This window comes from Spinacia oleracea, chromosome 1 (genome assembly GCF_020520425.1).
Source record: "Spinacia oleracea cultivar Varoflay chromosome 1, BTI_SOV_V1, whole genome shotgun sequence".
NCBI classification, from domain to species: Eukaryota; Viridiplantae; Streptophyta; class Magnoliopsida; order Caryophyllales; family Amaranthaceae; genus Spinacia; species Spinacia oleracea.
Genome location: NC_079487.1, coordinates 118,906,525 through 118,918,752, shown reverse-complemented (window position 1 = coordinate 118,918,752; position 12,228 = coordinate 118,906,525). Strand labels below are relative to the sequence as shown.

General features: G+C 36.2%; 3 protein-coding genes across 4 annotated transcripts; all 3 read left to right on the top strand.

The window, feature by feature from the left end:
• Positions 1-634: 634 nt before the first annotated feature.
• On the top strand, positions 635-3,474 carry LOC110799840 (pentatricopeptide repeat-containing protein At3g61360). Its single transcript, XM_022005104.2, has 2 exons — positions 635-985; positions 1,359-3,474. Exon 2 carries the CDS (start codon positions 1,371-1,373, stop codon positions 2,910-2,912), a length of 1,542 nt encoding a protein of 513 aa, XP_021860796.1. The 5' UTR covers positions 635-985; positions 1,359-1,370; the 3' UTR covers positions 2,913-3,474.
• LOC110799841 (short-chain dehydrogenase reductase ATA1) lies at positions 3,015-5,932 on the top strand. Of its 2 annotated transcripts, none has more exons than XM_022005107.2 (3): positions 3,015-3,483; positions 4,496-4,746; positions 5,203-5,932. In XM_022005107.2, coding segments are annotated over exons 1-3 (810 nt in total). In that variant the 5' UTR covers positions 3,015-3,481; the 3' UTR covers positions 5,760-5,932. The 2 variants fall into 2 exon arrangements, with proteins under 2 accessions (XP_021860799.1, XP_021860798.1); XM_022005106.2 differs by lacking the exon at positions 3,015-3,483 and adding an exon at positions 3,510-4,259.
• Positions 5,933-6,526: 594 nt separating this feature from the next.
• Positions 6,527-11,779, top strand: LOC110799850 (cryptochrome DASH, chloroplastic/mitochondrial). The gene is made up of 13 exons (XM_022005120.2): positions 6,527-6,998; positions 8,209-8,348; positions 8,483-8,707; positions 8,813-8,938; positions 9,108-9,182; positions 9,351-9,467; positions 9,553-9,599; positions 9,685-9,761; positions 9,911-9,986; positions 10,321-10,390; positions 10,500-10,623; positions 10,963-11,012; positions 11,293-11,779. The coding sequence occupies exons 1-13, from the start codon at positions 6,551-6,553 to the stop codon at positions 11,512-11,514; spliced, it is 1,797 nt and encodes a 598-aa protein (XP_021860812.1). The 5' UTR covers positions 6,527-6,550; the 3' UTR covers positions 11,515-11,779.
• The last annotated feature ends 449 nt before the right edge of the window (positions 11,780-12,228 follow it).

Below are 12,228 nucleotides of genomic sequence, written 5' to 3'. Positions count from 1 at the left end.
TCATTGGTCTTTTATGTTTTTACAAGAGCCTATATTGTTTATTTCCAAATAAATAAAAAAATGTTCATTTTCGAAATAGTAAATGTTCATTTTTGTAGTTTATTTCCAAATAAATAAATAAATGTTCATTTCCAAAATAGTAAATGTTCATTCCAAATAAATAAATAAATGTTCATTTCCGAAATAGTAAATGTTCATTTTTGTACCAGTATATTAATGTTCATTTTAAACAACACAAACGACATCATTTTGGATGGGGGTACAGCCAGCTTTGGCTGTACCCGGGTATAGCCAAAAATTTGCGGGTTAACAGACCTGATCAAGATGAGCCCGACCCAAATTTTTGCGGGTTTTGGCAAAATTTTCCGGCCCGACCCAAAATTTTAATTTTTTGGTGGGTTTGGGAAACATAAAACTACACTTTTTGGTTATAAATTTAGTCCGATCTAAAATGCTGATATTTTAGACCTATTGGGTTTGACATGAATTTTTAGCCCGAATCTTAACCCGGCCCGCCATACCGGGCTGATTTTTTATGCCTCGGCCGTAACCAAACCCGATCCAGCCATCCATTTGATCAGGTGTAGGTTAACTAAATCGGGCCTAAATTGCCTTTCTTTTCCCTCATCTGATTCTTCTAATAAACCAAACGTTTGAAATAAAATCTTTCCCTTTCCTTTCTTTTCCCTTCCTTTCTTTTCTCAACCTTTCCTTTATTTTCACTCCCATGGAGATTTCTGCCATTTCTGGTTCCAGCGATGACTCCATTGTTAGGAGGTCCGTGATTGTTGAAGATTAATTCAATGAATTAGATTAATTTTTCAAAGCATTTAAAAATTTGTAGTGCCGACCTTTATATCCCTATTGTGATTTGCTATGATAATTTGTGGTCGTTAGCTGTTTGATGGATTGAATGTATTCGTGAGGATGCAAGTTTTCCAGGATTGAATTCCGAAGTCATTCGCGCTCTCTCTCTCTCCCCTAGGTAAATCACTATATTTCCTTCATTGTTTATCTCTTTCGATTTAAGATATTGTGTGGGGAACTGTAATTGGCTTTGAACTTACATGTCTTTGTGCAATTTAAACATTATTTGACCCTATTCTTAACTCAATTTCTGCAATACTTCAGTCTTATAATTTTATTTGTTTTTACTTTCTTACTTCTATCGGGCTAGTTATTCGGACTCGGGTACTCTGTCAATTTTGTGAAAAATTTCTGAGTTTTTGGCTAAAAATGAGTACTTGAGGTGTAATGATTGAAACAGTCTGAATAACAAGAGAAAGTTTCTTGTTAACTGGAATAACATTATGTACTTATAGGCTTTTACATTATTTCTTGTGTGCTCTTTAACTCAGATGAAATAGAGAATGCTTCTGTTCTTCCATCCAAGGAGTGTTAGGCAGTTGATCAGATATCACCAGAACACTGCAGTTCGTGCTATTGCTTTTAACTCAACCAGTGAATCATGTGTTTCCCTGGAAAATGAAAGAGAGATTGATAGAATCGCTAAAATTATAAGTGACCATCCGTTTCCTGATGTACCACTTCAGCCTACCCTTCTTCACCATATTCCTCCTTCTAACCTTTCTGCTAAATTTGTTGAGAATGTCCTTGGCCGCTTATTTGCAGCCAATACGAATGGTGTTAAGGCTTTCGAGTTCTTCAAGTTCACCCTTCACTATTCCAATGTATCTCTCACTTCAGATGCAATTGAAAAGACACTGCACATTCTTACAAGAATGCGATACTTTGATAAAGCATGGGAAGTGATGGAAGAAATTATCGAAATAGATCCTTCCCTGCTCACCCTCAAGTCAATGAGTATTGTTCTATCCAAAATTGCTAAGTTCCAGACCTACGAAGAGACACTTGCAGCATTTGAGAGGATGGAGAAACACATATTTGTTGGAAGGAATTTTGGAATTGATGAATTCAATGTGTTGCTTCGTGTTTTTTGCACCCAAAGACAGATGAAGGAGGCAAAATCTATTTTCAACAAAATGTATTCACGATTCCCAACAAACACCAAGACCATGAACATATTGCTCTTGGGTTTTAAGGAAACTGGCGATATAACTTCGGTTGAACTATTCTATCATGAAATGGTAAAAAGAGGTTTCAAGCCTAATGGCATCACATATAACATCAGAATTGATGCTTACTGCAAAAGAGGTTGTTTAGATGATGGATTGAGACTTTTTCAAGAGATGGAACATTCAAATTGCTCGCCAACATTAGAAACAGTCACTACTTTGATTCATGGGGCAGGTGTTGCTAGAAATGTGACTCGGGCATGGGAGTTGTTCAATGAACTACCTACAAGAAAGTTATGCCCTGATGCTGGGGCTTATAATGCGATGATAAGTGTTCTTGTGAAGTGTAGACAGGTGGAATATGCCATTAACTTGGTGAACGAAATGGAAGAGAAGCATATTTCTCCTGATGGCATAACTTATCATACCATGTTTCATGGCTTGATGAAGTCAAATGGTATTGAGGCTGTTAGAGGTTTCTATGAAAAAATGGTAATGCAGAACTTTGTTCCAGAAACACGTACAGTAGTGATGCTAATGAAATTCTTTTGTGGAAATCGCTATCTTGATTTAGGTTTGAATTTGTGGGGCTACTTGTTGGAGAAGGGTTCTTGCCCTCATGATCATGCATTGGCTCTTCTGGTGACAAGTTTATGTTCACATGGGCGGGTTCAAGAAGCTTTTGATTGTGCCAAACAGATGTTAAACAGAGGAAGGCATATGGGTAAACCGGTGTTCCACATGTTGGAGAGGTTTTTAAGGGAAGCAGGTGAGATTGAGAAACTAAAGAACCTTGATGAGATGATAAGGAAGTTGGGCACTGCTTATCCCCCATCAAGAGGACATGCTCTTGGGCTTTCTACTCCATTCTGTTAAGAAACCTTTTGGCACTCAAGTGTTATTCGTGGTGTATATAATATTCCCCAAAATAGAATATGCACCAACTGAGGGTGTGTAGAAAGAAGGATAAACCAAGGGTCAAGTGTATGCGACTAAGAGTTCTCTATCGATTTTAGTAATGTTTGACTGTGATGGATGCTGATGAACTTTTTTACCAGAAGGAATAGGAAAAAAGAAAACGACTTGGATTCATCAGCAGAGCAATATTGTGAAATGACAAATTGGTGGGCAAATATTTGTGGTCCAGATGCTGACTAAGGAGCTACTTCTGTTTCGATCAGTTGCGGGATGCTACTGCAGTACCCAATTGCTATTGTTGCAGGGGTATTGGTGCCATTGGTTGAATGTGCAGCTGAATTGAAATATGGCTGTTGCGTCCAATATTTTTTGACTGAGTACTGTGTGATGTGCTTAAAAAGCAAGCCGAACTACTGGCTATGATTGAATGTTCTGGTTAATTTTTCTGCTATTACACTCTATATGATGAACGTGCTCTGTGAAATTCAAATGAATTCTTTTTGGAAGGTGATCCTCGTAACTCCACAATGTAAGTTGAAACTTGATAGACTAGTTCTTGTGTTTTTTGAGCTCATCAGCTTGTGTCAGCGTATAATATTATTATAACTATAGTCTGTTAATGGATGTTGGTTCTAGTATGTACTCCTTACTCTCTCCACATAATTGTTGCATACTTGCATACACTACTTTGAGAGTTTGAGATGATGAGAAAACTTAGTCATTTTCCTATATTAGTTGTAGATTACAGTTAGATTATCCAAACTATTATCAAGTCTGAAAAGGCGATATTCGAATTTACCTAAAGTAAAGGGTGCTTCTGAAGTTTTCAAATCCTTAGTTTTGTGGCAGCAGCAAGACAAAAATGCAGAAATCTTACTTTCATGAACTTTTATTGCTAATGTAACACCTCTAACCTCTGACCAACCAAAAAAAAGGGAAATTCTTAGAGGCTATAGAAAATATTAGAAGTTCCATAAATAATATTGTCAATGATGATCATTTGTGCTTGGTGACGAGTAGTTTTGGTTGAGAATTTGATGACCTACAAAGATAGATAAAAGCGAAAATCTTTCTGTATTTAGGATCATGATAGGAATATGCAGGAGTTGTTGTAGGAAGTGGGAAATGTGTGTTGTAGTAGAAAAATCATCATCAAAAGATTGTGACATTTAACATAGTTTTTCATGTTTCCTTCTCTGTCGGAATTCCTTATCTTATATACACACAATTATATTAACACTTTGAACTAATTCTATCCAATCCATAAATGGAGTCTGATGGCACCAAATGCAGCGGGGAACAAAGGTAAAAATCTCCTCTTTTCTAATTTTTTACAGTTTTTGTTACTACTCTGTTTCGTATTACTCTGTTTCCTTTGACACCAAACTTGTATTTGACAAATTTTTCCGGGCTTGAATCAAGATAAAATATTATTTAGAATTTTTTTGATTGGTTGAAAGGTAGTTGGTCGCATATTACGGTTACTTTTTAAGTCTTTTATGAGATATTACTCACCAATTTTGTGGTTGAATACATATTAGGTTGAGGGGTAAAGTTGCAATTATAACAGGTGGCGCAAGAGGTATAGGAGCCACTACGGCGAAACTCTTTGCCTTAAATGGGGCTTATGTAGTTGTAGCCGATGTACTCGACGAACTAGGAATCAACCTCGCCCAGTCAATTGGAGGCCGCTATATACACTGCGACGTCTCTAAGGAAGCTGATTTAGAGGCGGCAGTGAATCTAGCTTTGGCATGGAAGGGCCATCTTGACATTATATTCAATAATGCAGGTAGGTATGTAATTAAGGCTAGTTTTTAGCTAACATATCCATATTACTGTTTAATTCCTAAAGAATGTACTAATTATTATCTGTTCCTGTCCTTAACTCCTTACTATAGAGTATATCAAAGTTATTGCTCAAAGGGTGTTGGTCTGTCTCAAGAAACCAAATTAAAGAACTAATATAGAGACGGCAAATTGGTCTTTTGGTTTAAGTCAATTCAGTTTGAGTCATGTTCGTTTGATGAGTTATTAAGGATCATATAATCACTGTTAGTCATTTTAATTTTTGGACCAGATTGGTGCAAACAGAGTCAATTTCAAGTATTTTTTTTGGGTTTGAGCTGGGTAATTCAGAATGAGTAATAGAGTACGAGTCATTTTTTCTAGGTTTTGGTTTGCTCAAAATGGTGACTGATCGAAATATGCACAACTCTGTTTACCAAACGGTATATATTACATGTAGGCACATCAGGCGCAGATGGGAGCATCACCAATGTCAACATGGAAGAAGTAAAAAACATAGTTGCAGTAAACTTGTATGGAGTGGTGCACGGGATCAAGCATGCAGCTCGTGCCATGATCAAGGGTAAAATAGGCGGATCCATCATATGCACCTCGAGCTCAGCTGCTATCATGGGCGGCTTAGCCTCACATGCCTACACAATGTCAAAAGGTGCAATCCAGAGCCTAATCAAGAGTGCAGCATGTGAACTTGGAGTACACGGCATCCGAGTTAACTGCATTTCCCCTCATGGGGTTCCTACGGATATGCTTATCAGCGGTTATAGAAGGTTCCTGGGTGACATTGATGCAGAAGAAGTTTCCAAAATAAGTTCAAAAAGTTGCAGTTTACTGACAGGAAGGGGTGGAAAAACACAGGATGTTGCTGCTGCTGCGCTTTTTTTGGCTACTGATGAAGCTGGATTCATTACTGGACATAATCTTGTGATTGATGGGGGTTACACTGAAGCTAGCACGAATATGATTCACATGTATCAAGACCCAAAATTGGTGAAGTAAATTTTACTATCCTTTTGGCTTTTGTTCTGAATTGAAAAATGTAAGATTAACTATTGTTTAAGTATATTCAGTACTGTATGGAGTTAAGGGAACTACAAAAAAACATGTATAACTTCTGGTTGAGCTAATTCAAAGCTAATAATGGCCAAAGAAGTATTATTGTATTCTAAGCATTTCAAGTCTCTTTTGAAAACTGAAAATAGCACCAATGAGGCAATGATCACCGAAAATCTTATTATGATCCTTGAACTCTTGAAGGTTTCAATTTCTTAACACTTCCCACAAACAGAAGTCAATAAAGGGACTTAAAAGAGCAAAAGAAGAATGTAACACGATTTAATTAATTTGATAGCAAAAAACCCGCTACATGATGTAGAGGTAACAAACAAGTCATTTGAATATAGAATCCGATTCAGCCGTTCGGATCATATTTAATTAATGAGCATTTTAGTTCGATTTTGGTATTATTTAAGTGAGGTCATGTTCAGGCAATGAGCAATTTTTTTAGAAAACAAGGGATAATTATTCATCAATATCAGTCGTATACTCCATAGTGGATTAGTTTTGTCAATTCGAAAATCTGTAAAAGTAATACTTTGTCACGTAGCATACTAGCATCAATACATCACCTTATCCTCACATTTTTGCATATCAAAGTCAACCTGTCCATAGGCCAAAAAAGCTCCACATCATCACTAACTTCCAACAGTACACGTGTCAACTTTTCTTCCTCCTTTCTCTGTCTTCCTCTCTCACATAACCAAGCTTAACTAACACCTAAAATAAGAAAAATGTACAATTTGAGATATTCTTCCCTCTCATTTTTTTCCTTGCAAAAATTTACAAACCCATCAAAACCCACCTCAATTTCCCTCAATTTCACCCAAAATCACATCCCAAAACATTTAAATTCAATGATTTCAAGAATATCAACCTCAAATTCTGAAACAATCCAATTAAAACCACCCCAAAAATCAGTAATCTATAAAGTTCCAGCATTGGAAAGTAATGACATTGATAAAATTACAGGGCAATATTTTCAAAGATACTATCTTTCTTCTGAAAATAAGAGAAATGGAAAAGGGGTTTGCATTTTGTGGTTTAGAAATGATTTAAGAGTGTTGGATAATGAAGCACTGTTCAAAGCTTGGGCTTCTTCTGAGGTTGTTTTGCCTGTTTATTGTGTTGATCCTCGCCTTTTTGGGACTACTTATAGCTTTGGGTTCCCTAAAACTGGAGGTATTGTTGCTTCTTTTTTGTTATTTAACTTATTTGGATTTCTGATGTTTTAGAGGGGGAAATTTGCATAACTGTGATGTGGGTGTTTTTTCTTTTTTGATATTTAATGGATTTTGAATATGGGTTTTCCTTAGACTATATCTACATGCTTGCAATTTTTGTGTGATCGAATCCTGTCTACATCACCGCACTTTCGTGGCCAATCTTCTTTAATTATGTTAATGTTGTAGGGTGGTGTGGTTGATGCAATTATGCTTTAGAAAGAAAATGTAGTGTTTTAAGGTAGTTAAGTTCTAGGAAGACTATTAGCATTTTATTGTTTTAGACTTAAAATATGGATTGGTTTGAATGGTTTCTTACAATTAGGGAGAGATTTGGAGTGACTATAATTGAGTGAATAGAACATGAGGAAGACAACTTAAGCTAGATTTTTAGCGAAAGGGGTTTGGTAAAGCGGTAGCTTCTCTAAGGAGACTTGAGGGTTGGAAGATTAAATAGACAAGGATAAATTGAATGTGGAAAAGAAATGGATGCTATTATTGGAGCATGAACTTCTGTTGTACATTTGGAGGACATTTTGCCCAATACTTGGGAAGGTTATGAGTTTATGACATACTTGTATATTGGAGGCAAATACCCACCCAAGGGTATGTATGCAAATATTTGAGGTAGCTTATTCCAATGTTGCATTGCCTGAGGCTGTGTTTGTTTTGTATCTGACTTTATAGCAAAGTTTGAGTGTCAAAGATAGGTTTTGCCAGTTGGGCATGAATGTTGACAAACAGAACTAGATAAACTTTATGCTTGATTAGTCCAGTACTACTTCCGGAAGCTAACACCTGAAACTATGCAGTCAGTTAGTCCAAATGATTATGGAGGACTAGATAAACTTTATGCTTGATTTCCTGGTCTGAGAAGTAATTGCACGCGGCTAGCTTGTACTGATATCCATTATGGCTAAGCCTTAAATCATTTTGTGCTGAAGTTTGTTGATAATTCTGTATTCTGCATGGGATCAGGTTTTTAATGCTTTCTAAAGATGGAGTATATAAACTGATTTTTTAATGCTAATCCTAGTTTAGAGGGAAAACTTATGAGCTGTTTTCTGCTGATAATTTTTATTTCCAAAATTAGTAGCATTCTCTTTTAAGAAAAGAGGGGTTCAAATTGTGATTTGGATCTGATATCAGGTTCATCTTTTATGTGACAGCATTAAGAACACGCTTTCTCATAGAATGTTTAGCTGATTTAAGGAAGAATTTGCGGAAGCACGACCTAAACTTGCTGATTAAACATGGAAAGCCTGAGGAAATTCTTCCTGCACTAGCAGAAACCTTTGGAGCTCACACAGTTAAGATATCCCTTTATTTGAACTTCGAATTTGAATAATCCTCTTCAGTTCTTCGCTTTTGATAATCTGTATTGCTTATACCTGAAATAACTGGATCTACTGGTTAACATAACATGCAATTTCACTGGAGCAGATATATGCACAGAAAGAAACATGCAGCGAGGAGCTAAATGCTGAAACACGGTTAAATAAAGGCCTGCAGAAAGTATCTCTTCCATCAACAGCAGGAACATCTGCATCCCAAAATGGAGCAAAGACTCCTAGATTGCAACTTGTTTGGGGGGCTACTTTGTACCATAAAAATGATCTCCCTTTCAACATGAGTGACATTCCCGATGTCTACACACAATTCCGCAAGGTAAGGTCTTTTTAATGCTTCACCAAACATCCTCCAATAGTTGTTTTTCTGTCATTTCTTCTTCATCAGTTTTTACTTCATGAATACATTTGTTGGAATTTACAGTCCATTGAATCCAAGTGCAAAATCAGAGCCTGCATCAAGATCCCTTCATCACTTGGCCCTCCACCTGAAATTCAAGACTGGGGTGCCATTCCTTCTATTGACCAGTTTGGATTACAGAATCAAGAGGTATGTTGTTACTGAGGTATCTGACTGTTGATAAAAACACATTTCTCGGAATCTGAAAGTGTTTATAAAACACACCTCCAAAGAAAAGACACCATCCCAGCCCTTCTTTCGTTGTTTCTTTTTCCTAACTGCTGAGAGGAAAAATGGCTGATTTCTTGTTCTATGGCAGGTAGACAAAGGTTTATTGTTTGTTGGGGGTGAAAGTGCTTCACTCAGCCGAGTCCATGAATACTTCTGGAAACAGGTTAGATGCTTGGCTATTTCAGCTGACAGATAATGAAAATCCCTTAAAGCATAGAAGATGCATGTTAATCATATATGTAGCAGTAATGAAGTATAGGGAATAAATTAAACAGAATTTACATGTTGCTATACGTGTGAATTGTGATTCACGTAGTTATTAAATGTGTAGGATTTGTTGAAAACATACAAGGAGACAAGGAATGGAATGATTGGATCTGATTACTCGACAAAGTTTTCTCCATGGCTGGCTAGTGGAAGCTTATCCCCACGTTTCATATACGAGGAAGTTAAGTATCCTACCTTTTCTTTCAAGATATTCAGACCATGTGATAAAAAGACATTACATATGGAGTATGATTTTTTGTTTACAGGTCATGAGGTATGAGAGAGAGAGGCTGGCAAATGATTCAACATACTGGTATGAGTTCCTTCTTCTATATGAACATGAATTGATTGATTGTCCAACAAAAATACAGTTTCTTAACTGATTAATATGATTTCAGGGTGTTATTCGAACTAATATGGAGAGATTACTTCAGGTTCCTGTCAATCAAATACGGAAATTCTATTTTCCATTTAGGTAATACATAAGATTCTAGTTCTCAATAAAATGCATGGAACATATAGAATCCATACTTTTTCCCCTATTAATCTTTCCTCAATTGTAGACCGATTTGGTAGTTATATTTATATACCTATTCTTAACTCATTTTCTTGCGAACCCTTTAGGCGGGCCTAGGCATTTAGATAACAAATGGAGCCAGGATAAAACATTGTTTGAATCATGGAAGGAAGGAAAAACTGGGTAAGCATTTATCTTTGATCACATCATGCATTTTTTAATCAAGGTACATCTTTTATTGTTCAAATATTGCATTCCCATATCCTACTGTCTTGCACAACAATGAGCTTATTCACCCCAAATTTTGTACGTGTCACACTGTCACCTCAAATCACATGAAATCTACGCTTATTTGAAGTTGACTTAAATGCTAATTGGGTGACATTATGAAATTTGGGGGTGATTAAACATGTTGTATTCAAATACACTTGTTGCTTCCTTTTTGAGTCTGATCTCAAATGTGTGGAATTTTGTTCATAATTTCTTGATTTCTGGTGCACAATCCATTTCCAAACAGGTATCCTTTAATAGATGCAAATATGAAAGAACTAGCAACTACGGGTTTCATGTCCAACAGAGGTAGGCAGGTAAATTCCAGTTTCTTTCCAAGTTTGTTTCAGTTATTTGTGAAGAATTCAATCTTTTTTCTTTTCTTAAAAAAATAACTAATGGAGACGTTTGGATATTTGGTGTTAGATTGTTTGTTCTTTCCTTGTGAGGGATATGGGGATTGACTGGCGTATGGGGGCAGAATGGTTTGAGACGTGCCTCTTGGATTACGATCCTTGTTCTAATTATGGAAATTGGACATATGGAGCAGGTAGTATTTTTTTATTTCTAGTCTTTTCTCGCGATTAATGTTCTCCATAAACACAGGATAGTATTGCCAACTTATCTTCATGTTCATAAGTTGTCCATGTTCATCAGCCACAGTTCAATCTCCAATGCTCATCTTGCAGTCATTGTAGGAAAACCTTGATGTTAGCTTTGCCTCAGGAGTTAAATCATATATGAACTCCTCTAAAATAGATAATGTCACTTGATAATTTGTTCTATTATAAAAACCTAGATGGTTTTAATCTCTTTGTGCTTATAGATGATTATACTATGTTCAACATCTGTAGTTGACTAGATTTCTGTATAATGCTTTTATATGCAGGTGTTGGAAATGATCCCAGAGAAGATAGATATTTCAGCATCCCCAAACAGGTACACCTTTTAAATCTCAAAACAAGGATGTTTTAGTGTTTTACAGTCAAGTAAATGTGTGATCAACTTACCGCCTTTCGGTTTACAGTAACTGATGGCTGTTATAAAGATTCCTGGAAATATCCTAGTTCATGGTTTTGACTATTAGCAGAGCAGAATTATATAGCAAAGTAGTTCAAACACTACTGTAATTCATTGGCTATTTGTAGATTTGTAGCAAAAGAGAGCAAGAATATTATTCCAAACGAAGCAATGTTAACTGCCTAAATTTGAATTTCAGGCACAGGTATATGACCCTGAAGGTGAGTATGTAGCCTACTGGTTACCGGAGTTAAAACGGCTTCCCAAGGATAAACGTCATTTTCCGGGGTTTTCGTACCTTAAACCAATAGTGCCCCTCAAGTTTGGAAATACTGGCAAACAGGGTGGCCAAAAGGCTGGACCTTCTCGGAGAGAGAACAGAACTGGCGGAGGGCCGAGGAACAAACACTTCACAAGATAAAGGATGCACATTGTATACTGTACTGAAGAACTGTCCTAAAAGTATTAAATGAAGTTGAATAAAGAACTAGATATTTTTTTCGAAAAATAGAAAATGAGGTCTTCAATAGAGGGGGCCTTGTGCACGAGGTACAATTTTTTATTTATTTAGGAAAGGAGGTCTTTAAGTTTAATATTTCTGTATTTTTGAAATTGATATGTACTTGATCCCTTGTAATTCCTTTCAAGCATAACAGTTTGACTTCAGATTTTGATTATAAGAAAAATGGGCTGAAGCAAAATCATGCAAAAAGAATTATGCCATGAAATTTCAAAGGCACATGTTACTCTCAAATTCTCAATGTTAATGTATAAAAACTTAGGAAAAGCTTAGCTACCCAAATATAGCTTAGCATCCTCGGGTAACAGTAGGAGATCCTTGCAAAGGAAACACCCAGTGCGAAACATTCCTTATTATTTTGATCAAATTTTGAGAAAAAAACAATTTTGAATGTTTTTGAGAGCCATGTTCTAAATATTTTAATCTTGAGATATGCATAGATAGAATCATATCCATCTGGAAAAAGCTGTCAGCAGTGTTTTTCAGTCGCTATACCATGACTTCTCTCTGCATTAACATTCAGTTACAGGCAAATGAAATTTGCATAAAGTACCAGGTTTCCACATTATGGACTCTTTTGTCCAAAAATAGATATAAAACCCAGCATTTTTCACG